The 14,387-nt window shown below is 37.8% G+C and overlaps 1 protein-coding gene across 1 annotated transcript; it reads right to left on the bottom strand.

The window, feature by feature from the left end:
* Nucleotides 1-5,430: 5,430 nt before the first annotated feature.
* On the bottom strand, nucleotides 5,431-13,259 carry zgc:136930 (uncharacterized protein LOC563946 homolog). Its single transcript, XM_058756336.1, has 9 exons — nucleotides 11,628-13,259; nucleotides 11,428-11,488; nucleotides 11,208-11,303; nucleotides 10,756-10,935; nucleotides 10,537-10,662; nucleotides 9,675-9,895; nucleotides 6,924-6,961; nucleotides 5,701-5,733; nucleotides 5,431-5,559 (listed from the first exon to the last, which is right to left on the bottom strand). The coding sequence occupies exons 1-9, from the start codon at nucleotides 12,263-12,265 to the stop codon at nucleotides 5,516-5,518; spliced, it is 1,437 nt and encodes a 478-aa protein (XP_058612319.1). The 5' UTR covers nucleotides 12,266-13,259; the 3' UTR covers nucleotides 5,431-5,515.
* Between the last annotated feature and the right edge of the window lie 1,128 nt (nucleotides 13,260-14,387).

The following is a 14,387-nucleotide window of genomic DNA, read 5'->3' as shown; positions in this document are numbered from 1 at the left end:
TATTTTAACAATATACATAATTGTTCACAGCCTTTGCTCAATACTTTGTTGAAGCACCTCTGGCAGCAATTAGAACCTCAAGTCTTTTTGAGTATGATGCTACAAGCTTGGCACATCATTTTTTGGACAGTTTCTCCCATTCTCCTTTGCAAGACCTCTCAAGCTCCATCAGGTTGGATGGGGAGCATCGGTTTTCAGGTTTCTCCAGAGATGTTCAATTGGGTTCAAGTCTGGGCTCTGGCTGAGCCACTCAAGGACATTCACAGAGTTGTCCCGTAGCCACTCCTTTGTTATCTTGGCTGTGTGCTTAGGGTTGTTGTCCTGCTGAAAGGAGAACCTTCTGCCCAGTCTGAGATTCTGAATCATTATTGTTAATGCAATCTCAATATATTGGTGCACTGAGCTTTTTTTCTACTCTGACAAGTCCCTCAGTCCCTGCTGCTGAAAAACAGCCCCACAGCATGAGGCTGCTGCCAACACACTTTACTTTTGGGATGGTACATTGCAAATGCCAAATGTGTTTTCATGTGTCTTTACTGAGGAGAGGATTGAGTCTTGCCACATTGTCATAAAGCCCAGATTGGTGGAGTGTTGCAGTGATGTTTGTCCCTCTGTAGGTTTCTCCTATCTCCGCGTATGATCATGGAAGTGGAGAATGATCAGGTTCTTGGTCACCAGTCTAACCAAAGCTCTTCTCCATCAGTTGCTCAGTTTGGCCAGCTCTTGGAAGAGTCCTGGTTGTTTCAAACTTCTTCCATTAAGGGTAACAGAGACTACATGCTTCTGTGAACCTTCCAACTTTTTCTGTACCCTTCCCCAGATCTATGCCTCAATACTATCCTGTCTCAGAGGTCTAAAGACAATTCCTTGGACTTCATGGCTTGGTTTGTGCTCTGACATGCACTGTTGCCTGTGGGACCTTATATACAGTGGGGCAAAAAAGTATTTAGTCAGCCCCCAATTGTGCAAATTCTCCCACTTAAAAAGATGAGAGAGGCCTGTAATTTTCATCATAGGTATACCTCAACTATGAGCGACAAAATGAGAAAAAAAAAAAATCCAGAAAATCACATTGTAGGATTTTTAAAGAATTTATTTGCAAATTATGGTGGAAAATAAGTATTTGGTCAATAACAAAATTTCATCTCAATACTTTGTTATATACCCTTTGTTGGCAATGACAGAGGTCAAACGTTTTCTGTAAGTCTTCACAAGGTTTTCACACACTGTTGCTGGTATTGTGGCCCATAAGGTTAGGGCCAAAATACTTTCAACTCCCTCCAAAGATTTTCGATGGGGTTGAGATCTGGAGACTGGCTAGGCCACTCCAGGACCTTGAAATGCTTCTTACGAAGCCACTCCTTCATTGCCCGGGCGGTGTGTTTGGGATCATTGTCATGCTGAAAGACCCAGCCACGTTTCATCTTCAATGCCCTTGCTGATGGAAGGAGGTTTTCACTCAAAATCTCACGATACATGGCCCCATTCATTCTTTCGTTTACACGGATCAGTCGTCCTGGTCCCTTTGCAGAAAAACAGCCCCAAAGCATGATGTTTCCACCCCCATGCTTCACAGTAGGTATGGTGTTCTTTGGATGCAACTCAGCATTCTTTGAATTTTTACCAAAAAGTTCTATTTTGGTTTCATCTGACATTCTCCCAATCCTCTTCTGGATCATCCAAATGCTCTCTAGCAAACTTCAGACGGGCCCGGACATGTACTGGCTTAAGCATGGGGACACGTCTGGTACTGCAGGATTTGAGTCCCTGGCGGCGCAGTGTGTTACTGATGGTAGCCTTTGTTACTGTGGTCCCAGCTCTCTGCAGGTCATTCACTAGGTCCCCCCGTGTGGTTCTGGGATTTTTGCTCACAGTTCTTGTGATCATTTTGACCCCACGGGGTGAGATCTTGCGTGGAGCCCCAGATTGAGGGAGATTATCAGTGGTCTTGTATGTCTTCCATTTTCTAATAATTGCTCCCACAGTTGATTTCTTCACACCAAGCTGCTTACCTATTGCAGATTCAGTCTTCTCAGCCTGGTGCAGGTCTACAATTTTGTTTCTGGTGTCCTTTGACAGCTCTTTGGTCTTGGCCATGGTGGAGTTTGGAGTTGGACTGTTTGAGGTTGTGGACAGGTGTCTTTTATACTGATAACAAGTTCAAACAGATGCCATTAATACAGGTAACGAGTGGAGGACAGAGGAGCCTCTTAAAGAAGTTGTTACAGGTCTGTGAGAGCCAGAAATCTTGCTTTCTGGCCCTGCTTCTTCCAGGTGACCAAATACTTCTTTTACCGAGGAATTTACCAATGAATTCTTTAAAAATCCTACAATGTAATTTTCTGGATTTTATTTTCTCATTTTGTCTCTCATAGTTGAGGTATACCTATGATGAAAATTACAGGCCTCTCTCATCTTTTTAAGTGGGAGAACTTGCACAATTGGTGGCTGACTAAATACTTTTTTTGCCCCACTGTAGACAGGTCTTTGCCTTTCCAAATCCAATAAAATGTCCAATAAACTGAATTTACCACAGGTGGACTCCAATCAAGTTGTAGAACCATCTCAAGGATGATCAGTGGAAACAGGATGCACCTGAGCTCGATTTTGAGTGTCATGGCAAAGGCTGTGGATACTTATGTGATTTTATGTGAGTACATGTGATTTTTTTCTTTTCTTTTTTTTTTTTTAATAAATTAGCAAAGATTTAAAACAAACTTCTTTCGCATTGTCATTATGGGGTATTGCTTTTAGAATTTTGTGGAAAATAATATATTTAATCCATTTTGGAATAAGGCTGTAACATAACAAAATGTGGAAAAAGTGAAGCGCTGTGAATACTTTCCGGATGCACTGTACAGGGGTGTTGTACGTGGTGGAAAACCATAGCCTGTGTGCTTCAGCACCATCTCCATGTGGAGATCTTGAAAGAGGTGTGGGCCAGATACTGAATATAACACAAGTTATATGTTTTATTTTGATGATGTTTATAATGTTCTAATGTATACAATGTTATTGTTGTTTTTCCTGCAGTCGGGTTAATAAAACTCAGTTCAATTGTAATTTATATCTGTTGTCTTTCTTGGTCACATAATGAAATACAGTGTTTATAGAAAATCTTACAGTGAATTTGAGTAAAAAACAACTATTTATATGTTAAGCTGTATTTGTCTCTTCAACCCCATTACTATTTTCAACCCCGTTACCCTAGTCTCAATCCCGTCACACCTACATTTTTATAAATTATTTTTTTAAGTTTATGAAAAAGTAATTAATGTTTGTTGAGTTCAGTCTGAAAAGTTCAGAGCAATCATAAGAATACTGATTTTAGTTAAAATTCTGAAGTTAACCCACTTATTTGATCAAAAATGATAAGGTTGCTGTCACAAAAAGTTCCATTTTAGGCTTTAGTAGGCTTTTACAAATACATTTTATGATCATATTCAGAGAGCTCCCATAGTGTCCATAAGGGGGCTGAAGATTAATAGTGCCCATATCTTAAAATAATGACCAATAATAATAGGGATTTGATGCCTGGGGTGGGAAAATGTGTTTTTCAAGAAGTTAAATTAACATAATTGTCATTAATGCTGTGGGATGTTCAGAAAAGTAATATATTTTGGTAAAAAATCTAAAATTGTGTAAGTCCAAATCGTATCGGTTTCATGGAATGACTCGTTGACGTTCTCTACATGTCTATAATTAAACCCAGTGGCCTCTATAGGTGTCCTTTATGCAACCACCAAATGTTCCTCTTTTTTTTTTTAATTTTCAGTGACCTGGTCAAACGAAAGACATGCACGCACACATATCTCTTTATCTGAGTTTTTAGACCTTCCTCAAACTGTGGTTTGAGCCCTGATTGGTTAAACTCGAAAAACCGTTGAGGAGGTAGCATGTGATTCATGTTAGACTGCTTCCTTTCAATGATGAACACTGCTAAAAAGAGCTAACTTTTACAGATTCCTTATCTGTAGGTTATTTCACTAACCTGAAAGTGATCAATCACTGATGCAAGCATTGTTTAAGTGTAAATAGAAGCTGGTGCAATCCATGTCTTGCTTTAAATCAGTGCAAACTGACGTGAAATTCGGTTTGATTTAGGTGGTGTCCCTCCTGGTACGTCAGTTTGCATGACAAATATGCATCACCTAGTAACGGTTGTGGCACCGCGAGATGAGGACAAACATTTGTCATTTAGTACCTTAGTACTACTGAGAACATTCTGCGGTGAGCATTTGCACGACATGCTAAGACCACAAGGCTATATAGAGGAACAAAGCACTTATAATCACACACCCCCCTCACAACTGTTTTTTTGAGTTTGGAGGGTTTATTCATTCACTCATACACTTTGCAGAAACCCAAAATTGCATTTTAATACTATTATTTGACATATGCACTGACGAAAGAAAGATTTCAGGTTGTTAGCCAGGTGCTTGTCTGCAGCTGCCATGCTTGGTTAGTTTTAGTCAGCCACTCTTTTTGTTTTTCTAACTCTCTGCTCTACAGTAAGGTTGAATTGAGGTGTACATCTCTTTGGGTTTGTTTATTTGAGTGCCTACGCTTCCATTATACCCTTCTAAGTCACATGATGTTTTGAACAGTGTCATGAGCCCTGTGGCATCACAGTGGTAAAGTGAAAAATTAAAATAGAAAAAAAAAGTGAGAAAAACAAATGACATGATGGTAGCGTGATTTCACAAAGCGTGACTTCCTCAATTTTCTCGATAGAGCAAACATGAAATCTTCTCACAACAACTGTCTGAAAGCAACTATAAAAGACTTCTGAAGGAGTTTAGCATCATTGCATCTGAAGAAGAAGTGATACACCACTAAGTGTATACTATAAAATATAGAACCAACTAAAAGCAAACAAAGGTCACATACTTCTGGTGTAACACACTTTACATTTTCAATAGCATCATTGTAATAAATAGCTACTTCATCCAACAAGCACAGGCCTATTCTTTTAAGGGTCATTTTTGCACTATACACTTTATTTGCATTTATGCACTATGCTGTATTGTTAAAAGAATGAGCTTTGAACTTTTAAAAATATTTTTTACCAGAACTAAGTCCCTTTAGGGACCTAATAGACACAACCAGTGAAAAATCAAGCGCGTTCACCACCTCAACTGTACTCTCTCATACAATTAAAAGTTAGTCATTCTAGTAAATCCGTTCATCTTAAACAGTCCTATCTCTCAAATGTAGGGTCGAAAAGCCTGATAAGTTCAGTTTCATTCATTCAGATGACTCCAAAGAGGAATCTGGTATTATTTTTGAGTTTTTCTGTGCTAATACCAAAATTATATGATTTTTTTATGTGAATGAGGCCTATTTTTGCAGTAAACTGATACAGAATGACTTAGCATTATATATTGAGAAAAACGAAACACAAGATTTCATCCAAAATGCAGCTTTATTGGAGAAACAAGGATGAGACTCCTCACATTTGGGCTGGGGGGGTCTGCATTCATCGAGGATGCATTGACTGGATGCATCCCAGCATTCAAGAGGATTCAGTATCATCTGCATCGGAGATGACTGATGTCTCTGTTTAGGAAAGATGAGGGAAGTCACATGTCGGCATTGTTCATGACTGATGAATACAGCAAAGTCACATGGCGAATGAAAGGGCATTTCATAAACAGAATTTCACTTCAAATCAAATGGTTGAAATGATTGCGTATGTACCTGTAATAATTTCTTTAACCTTTATTTGACCAGCTGTTGGTAGAGAAATGGGACAATGGAAATGGAAAGAGAGAGAGAAAAAGACAAGGGATGAGCACTAATAATAATCTGTCAAATTCATAACGTTCATAAACCTGAAGCAGTTTCTGTCCTACACTGCCCTTGCATGTTAGAATGAAACTTGCCTGTCAGGATGTATCTAGTTTGTATGTCCTTTGGGGCAGGGTTATGGGGGGAGTCCTGGGGGGTGCTGGTGTGGGGTAGGGCCCTCCCTACAGGATGGAAAAGTGCAGATGCCCCCGGACTTTACAATTCAATAGGAAAGCCTATAATCAAAACTATAATACATCCTATGGTGCTATTATCAAAATGTAATGGATTAACACACTGTTTTCCCCTCAAAAACCACAGATTTTCACTTTAGCTGAACTAGTAAAATCCAGATGTCAACAACTGCGTCACTTCATCATGTGTATAAAAAGGGAAAACAGAATGATCATCTGCTGTCACGTCAAGGCCAGATTTCATAGGGTGTTTTTAAAGAGACAGACAAAAATCCACATGAGCTTCCTTTTTCCATGGAACACAAAAGTGAATTTTAAAGCGCATCTTGACCAATCTGTTCAATATAATGAAAGCGAATAAGGACTGTGGCTGCGTTTCCAGTTCGCAAACAGCTGTTTATATGTTTCATGAACAAATCGGACTGATCAGATCTATGATCTGGTCACAGTGATTATCAGTGAATAATAATAATGATCATTTTAAAACATGAACTCAAAATTTTCCTTGTCTATTCCGCAGAAGAAAAGAACGTCATGGGGGGTTTGGAATGACATGAATGTGTGCAAATGGTGACAGAATAGTGAAACTTTGGTCATCTATCTCTCTGTTATCTCAGATAGAAGGGAGATCTTTCTGTCATCTCTGTCATAAAAAATTCAAACTCATAGCTGTACTAACAGACGCATTCTGTTGGTTTAAACAGTCATGCAATGTATGTTCATATTTACAAATGTTTTGTGATTAACAATAACCAAGCAAGCAGTCAATAAGATACAACCGTCTGACCACAAAAGCTTTCCAAAGCAGTCAGGAAACTCCCTGATAACTGTCCCTATAGCTTTTGATACCATCACTGCTTTGTTTCCTTTCGATTTGTTAAACTGGCTTTTGGTTTCCATTCAATCAAAGACATTGAAACTTACAAAAGCGGCTCTCACCTGAAAAAGTGTAGGACGACTCTGTAAACTCAGGCACCCTGAAAGTCATAATGAAAAAAAATATATATACATATATATATATTTCTCTAGCTTTTAACATTGTGTAGAAATCTGCACATGAATGTGATAATGTAAGCATCATTAATAACCCCTTGTATTTAATAAAAAAAGGGAGAAAGAGCACTTCTAATCTAACCTTCCCACTATGAGGCAATATTTGACTCCTTAAAGTGATTTGCAGGGTTACCTTGGTAAAGGCAAGTTTTTCTAACCTTACGAAATGTATCATTTTTTTATGTAAAATTCATAAATTGGTGTCCATAAACACTACATTACATTTTTTAATGAAAACAATAACAGCGGTGCACAGACGAACACAAATGTGGCATTTAGGTGTATTTACAGACTGTTTAAGGAGGCTCAGAGGTCGCATGAATGCATTTAAATTCATAATATCCTTGTTATGAGATTAATGTTTTGAATCTATAACTGAATGATACTTTAAAAATGAAACTAAATCCGCCAGTAGGTGGTGGCAAGTCTTTGTCACTGAATCATTCATTTGATTCATTTAAACATCTGATTCATTCAGGAATGAAGCAAGTGCCCTTACGAAAAAGAAGTTTTTTCAAGTGTGCTATTAGTATACTTTTTTTAAACTAAAAAAAATAGGAAAGTATACTGTTAGTCTACTTTTTATGTACTTCTCAGAAATGGGCTTTATGTACTTCTCAAAAATATACTTAAAATGACATTTAAGTATACTTGACTTATACTTAGGAAAAAGTCTAAATATATTTGAGCTATACTTGTGCTCCGAGAATCCGTGTTTTCATTGTTATATGGTAGGGGGTGCTAGTACACATCTTCTGTACAGAATTTCCAAAAAAAACACAAGTGAAGAAGAAACCGAAAAAACAGATGCTTACACGTGTTAAAACAGCATCAAAACTGTGTAACATTATGGAATAAAATGTCGACCAATGAAGAGGTAATAACGACTGTCAAGCTTTGGGGTATTGATGGACTCCATGACTCTACATTTTGATTATCATTCTGAATCCAATTCATAGTATTTTTTCAGCTTTTTGTTCAAAATGTTGTTTATTTCTTTATTTTTTATGTATGAAACTTACCCACATTCAAGTGTTTAAAAAAAGAATGCATGAAACTAGAATAAAATGTTTTTGTTTACAAGCAGATACCCTGTTCTTTCTTTTGATGTTTTGTATGTTCAGATATTCGTACAACAAAATATATACAAACTAATACCTAAATAGGGACAGGGTAGTATGCTTAATGATGTAAAGTTCACTTAAAGAACACTTACGAGTATACTTGCAGTATAAAACTACTAAACTAGTAGTTTACTGAGACTATACTTCAAAGTGTACTAAAAATGCTACTACAAGTATTTAATTAGTAAACTATCAGTACACCTATAAGTTCACTTTTAGTATAGTTGCAGTACAAGCTAAAAACATTGATGTAAACTAGTTGTGTACTCAAAGTTTACTACTGTTATACTTTAAATATACATAAAGTGTACTTTTATATACTAGAATGTGGGCCCAAGGAGTATTGAAATATTACACTTACAACTATACTACTAGTACACTGATATTTGTATACTTTCTACATAAAGTATACTTAGTAAAATAAACTTGAAGTATACTACTTTTTGGTAAGGGTGACTGTCTTTATGAATGGGTCGTTGAATCATTGACTCACTAGATTCGTTCAAAAACGTAGATTCATTCATAAACGAAACACCCGCTGTGTTAGTTTGGAGAAGTGCAGCAGCTCAGCTGTGACTTTGTGTGGAAATATATTCATTGATGAAATACAGCAAAATCAGAAAACAGTGTACCTAAAATCACTTAATATTAACATGCATTTTATGCATATCTTGCATGTATTTGTGTTTGTGAAAGCGTGTAGATTATGATAGGCTACCTTATGATCTTATAACTTGTGTCTTATTAATGGAAATGCAAGCTCTTTTCGGGCTAGACAATACATTATTTTTTTGTTCACATTAAAACCTAGAACATTTTAGGTACATTAACACAGCTTCATCCATATACAATTCTCTATTATAGCATCTGTTAATGCAAGATGTTCAGATTTTTGGCAAAAATCACGGTTCATCCTAGATAATTTACCTAAAGCAGTCTGCTTTCAGGATCTGTTCTAGAGGGAGTAGGACACGTACCAAGTACTGACAGAGAAGCATTTCTATTGGCTACAGTCTTCAGGTATTATGGCCAATCACAAAAGCCGACATCGCTTTACTATTTTATATTGCGCAATGTTTATGTGGTTAAGGTTAGAAGGGATACAGCAAAAACTACTGGGCATGCACACATCAATATAGCATAATTTTTCTCACACTGTACAACAATAATTACTGTTTTTGCATTATTGTAAGGGGTAGGTTTAGGGTTGGGGTAGGTGTAGATGTTAATAAAACACAATCTAATAGGTAGAAAATGTAATTTATTGTTAGCTTCCGGTTTTTGCTGCATCCCTTCTAGCAACCCATTTATGTGCAGAACTTGAATCGCTTTATTGGGCTGTTGAATGGATAAAATATAGAAATCCCTTTCATTTCCAAAAAAATCTAACTAGGTGGAACAAAATAGACACTTTGTACTGTAATTTTATGTATAGGCCTATTTTAACCTAAATTCCTGGTGTTGAATTAATCATGTTTTACGTGAACTACCCATAAGATTATGACATAGTTACTTGAAGTCATCTCCTTCCAGCAATTTTCTGTAGGTGGAGATCTCAACGTCCAGGGCGAGTTTGATGTCCAGCAGCTCTTGGTAGGCCAGGATCTGTTTGTGGAGGTCTACTTTAGCCACCTCTATGGCTGATGTGAGGCTGGCGATCTGTGCCTGGTATTCAGCAACACCCACACTGGACTGGGCCTGGGCCTCTGCTAAACTCTGCTCCAGAGACATGTTCTGAAAACATAAACAACAGTCTCCTGTAAAATCGCATTGTTTTTCCCCTTTTGGATGACTTCAAAACAAATATTCTCCATAGATGGGGGTGAGGGACTAATGTTTTTAATGTTGTCTAGAATGCTTTCATTATTTTTTGGTTTCATAATTTGACAACTTTACAACACAGCTTCATAAAAAGTGCCAAAAAACTCCACCTAATTCTTCAGAGTTTTGATATCTCTTATTTTCAGACAATGAATTTGTTGTAAATGATGTCAGAAAACTCTTGAAACGTTTGAGTTGTCTGGGAAATTGGTTCTTTTGCATCAACTCAGCTTCTCTTGTGGCATTGGGGCTTTTGCAGCCAATATGAAATGGCTGAGATCAATAAACCACTTCCTATGTCACCTGCTTCCTGTCTCAGACAGCTGTGATTTATTCAAGAGATGTTTATTACATGCTGAGAATCTGCAGTGAAGCGTTTCACACTGCTGACGAACACTGTTTCTCAAGGGAATTGCTACTGTTGAAGCACCTTTACTATCTAAAAATCACTCAACTCCAAACCACTCCATTTTATCTCTGTCAAAAGTTGCTTTGACCAACATCACACATCTGTTGTATTTTAGTGCGCATTATTTAAAAAGTCAAACACTTACTGCAGCCACAAGCCCTTGAAGCTCTAAATTCAGCGTCTGCAGCTCTTTCCTGGCTGACGTGATCTCAGCTTTAGTCAACGATACGGCCTCTGTGTTTTTGGCATTGGTCGTCTGAATCTCATCCATCTAGATTCAAAAGTTGATAGAATAAGATCTATTTAGTTGGGATGCCAAAATTATCAAATATTTAGACAATGTGAGCGCTTCCTGTGTGCAGACCTTGAGTTTGTAATACGCCTCAGCCTCCTCTCTGTGTTGCTGCACAGATTTCTCATATTCCATTCGTATCTTGTTGAGAGCTACAGAGATGTCAAAGGACTTCCCAGTGTCTACTTCAATCATTGAGACTGAAGTGTCCATTGTTGTTGTGCCCAGTTTAGATTGCAAAGATGACAGTTCCTACAGTGACAGATACAACAAATTAGTATAGCATATTAAATGTATACAATACAATACATTTTATTCATAGACTACTACTTTTACTCAGCAAGGATGCATTAAATTGATCAAAAGTGACAGCAAAGACTTATAACTCTACAAAATATTTTTATTTTCGATAAATGTTGTTCTTTTGAACTTATGTGACTATATATGATTTTTAAAATAAAAATATTTACATTACTTCTTGCATGCATTTCAGATTTTAATCAACACATATCTTTAATTTGTACCTCCTCTTGTGTTTTGTTAACAAAGTCCAGTTCATTTTTCAGGCTGGAGTATTTGGCATCCAAATCAATTCTTAGGTCAGAGGCCAATTCTACATCCTAAAAAAGGGATACAGACATGCGTGGTCAAAGTTTTAGTTGTCTACGAACAACAAATTAAATTTTAAGTCAATAACAGATCAGTTTCGATATACATTGTGTGATTGAATGTCATCCTTCTCACCTTTTTCATGGTAGCAATGTCAGACTCAAGTTGGAACTTCACTCCTTGTTCAAAGTCAAGCCTTAGAGAAAATTAAATTTTTATTTATTTACAATATGTTGTGTAATTTTAAATGTTTGAATAACATTAAAAAGCTTTTTTATTTTTTAATTGTATCATAAAATATCATGCTCTAATGTCATTAAAAAGGAAACACTCACTTAGCCTTCAGTTCATGGGCAGTTCCACGAACATTGTCCAGCTCAATCTCCAGTTTAACAGTGTCGATGGTGAGAGTTTCCAATGTGTTGCGATATTCACTCAGCTGGGCCTCATACTCCACCGTGGCAGTCACAGATGACTCTTGGGACACATCCGTCCCCCCAGTCAGCTGGGACAGCTTGGCCTCCAGAGCTGCGTTCTCTTGCTGTAGCGCCCGTACTTTGGCCATGTACGTGGAAAAGCGGTCATTCAGCCCAGAGAGTGTGTGCTTTTCAGCTGCTCTGGATAGTAACGGGGCCACAGCAGCACCTGATGGACCAGCAGCGAACGCGGCGCTTCCACCAAGTCCTCCTGCAGCAACGGCGCGACCCATTGCGAATGCAGGACTGGCAATCAGTGTACCACCGCCACCACCACCCAGTGCCAATCCTGCGCCAGCTCCTGCACCTCCACCAAGGCCAAGGCCGAGGCCGAGACCTCCACCAGCTCCAAAGCCCAGTCCTCCTCCCATCCCAAGACCTCCACCTAAGCCAGCACCACCCCCGAGCCCCAGACCCAGTCTTGCTCCACCACTTGCACCAAACCCTCCATATCCCCCAGACATCCGGGAAGGGGCAAAGGAAATGGACAAAGCCATGATGAACAGCTATGGATGAGCACTGAAGGATCAGAGTCTGAACCGAGCAGAGAGTGCAGGCAGGGCGAGAGACTAAAGATCGCTGTTTAAATACATTTAAGGGAGGGAGGGCAGTGCAAAAAGAGACACTCCACAGAGAAAGAATAAGCTGTAACTTGTCTCATTGGAGAGGTATGGCGTCGGTTGTCTGTTAAATGTCAAAATATTCTGACCTGCAGGCACATTTTCCTTCTAGGATGGGTCTTCAATCTAAATGCTGAATTTCAGTGAAAGCTGACTGATGAATATCGCCCCTAATTGTCCTTACTACCTTTCTGGGTCTGGGAACATTTAAGTTGCATTGCTCTCTATGGAGCTTCAGAAAGCTCTCGGATTTCATAAAAAATATCTTAAATTGTGTTCTGAGGATGAACGAAGGTCTTACGGGTTTGGAACCGCATGAGGGTGAGTAATTAGTAAACTAACCCTTTAAGGCTGAACTACACCACAAATTTTGAACTGAAAACGAATTGAATTTAGACTGAATTTAGATCTGAAAACAATTGAAAATCTGAACCAATTTTAAAACACTAGTTATTATAAACACCATATTTCTTTTACAGAGAAAACATCAGACACTAAGGCACACCTTTTTTGAGCAATGTTGCTTGGGCACTTTCCCATTGAGAATGGGTAACATATTTTTATCTGGATACTTTAGATCAGTCATGTGCCCTGTGTCTCTCATCTGTTATCTGTTGATGGCAACATTGCTCAAAAAGTTGCCCCGTGTATCATCAGCCAAAAGTACTGAGAATCACACACCACAAACTCACACAGAAACATGTACCTCGTTGCTGCTAGGAGACAAAAGAAAACAAAGTTAAAAAACTTTAGATTAGAAACACTCTAGGCAGTTTTCTATTAAATATGTTAATGCCAGTCTTTATGTAATTCTGTTATCACAGATCTCTTGCATAAGGTCAATGCTTGGTATCAGTAACATTAATAAAAAGTGGAATCTAACAGACAACTGCTTGGTCTTGAAAGTCTCAAGGGCAGACTCTACTGATAGGTTTGTGCCTGTTCTGATGGCAGGTGAAGCATACCTTCATTCATTTTGTGAACTCATGACATGCCCATGGCATGATTATACGCAGCTGCTACATATGAGATTGACATTAAAGAAATGAAAATATAAAATGTTAATTCTAATAGAAAAATTGACTAGCATCATTTGACGAGAAACTGTAATGTAAAGACAACTCAATTGTTTTAAAGAATGTGCTCTTTAAAAAATAAAATAAAATAAAATCATTCAATACTAGATTAGAATGTAAAGACTCAGAATCAGACAAGAATATCAATGTCATTTACAAAATCCCCTAAACAATAAATGACAGGGAAGCAGAAGGGGAAATCACACTGTTGTTTTCCTATCAGATGAGCAATTGTCTCTGGTTCAGTGGAAAGATGTGACACTTTTTTTTTTATTTCTTTGGATGTCATAACAGTATGAAATGTACATTGCACTTCTGCCAGGGTTATTTAGAGGAAGAGGTTTTATTCTGTTAGTGATTATTTTGATACTTGAGGTTTATCACAAGAGACAAACTCATAGGTTAGGTTAATCCACCTTGGTTTACAATATAAGAGTGAATTTATTTAGAATGCTGAAATAACCAGCAGAACTTTGGTGACGAACTTGGTTGGAAGAAAAAAGTACATCAAACTGTACCTTAGTAGTTCAAAAGGCCCCTTAGAACAACATATTTTAGGAGCTCTGTGCTATGAGAAACAAATGTGAAACCAAAATTGATTCTGGGTTACATACTAAAATGTCTGTGTTTTGTTGTCATGCATTTTCAGTTTCATACAGTAGATCCTGAAAGCCCCTGAATTTACCTAATTTTATTACAAACATATATGGAACATAATCTCTTATGTAATATTGCAGCTGGTTTGAACAAAGCCTCAGGCCTTTTCAGTAAGCAGTGACAGTAAGTTATGAATCAATCAGATTCTCACTGGGCCCTACAGCAGTTTCTACAGAGATCTGGTCATGTGTTAAAATTTGATCTGTCTAGGTTAATATAGGCCAAGGATAAAGATTTCCCAATTATCAACATCACATTTTCATAAT

The sequence above is a fragment of the Onychostoma macrolepis genome, chromosome 02 (genome assembly GCF_012432095.1).
Source record: "Onychostoma macrolepis isolate SWU-2019 chromosome 02, ASM1243209v1, whole genome shotgun sequence".
Lineage (NCBI taxonomy): Eukaryota > Metazoa > Chordata > Actinopteri > Cypriniformes > Cyprinidae > Onychostoma > Onychostoma macrolepis.
Note: the sequence above shows the minus strand (reverse complement) of the source record. Positions and strands in the feature narration are given on the sequence as shown.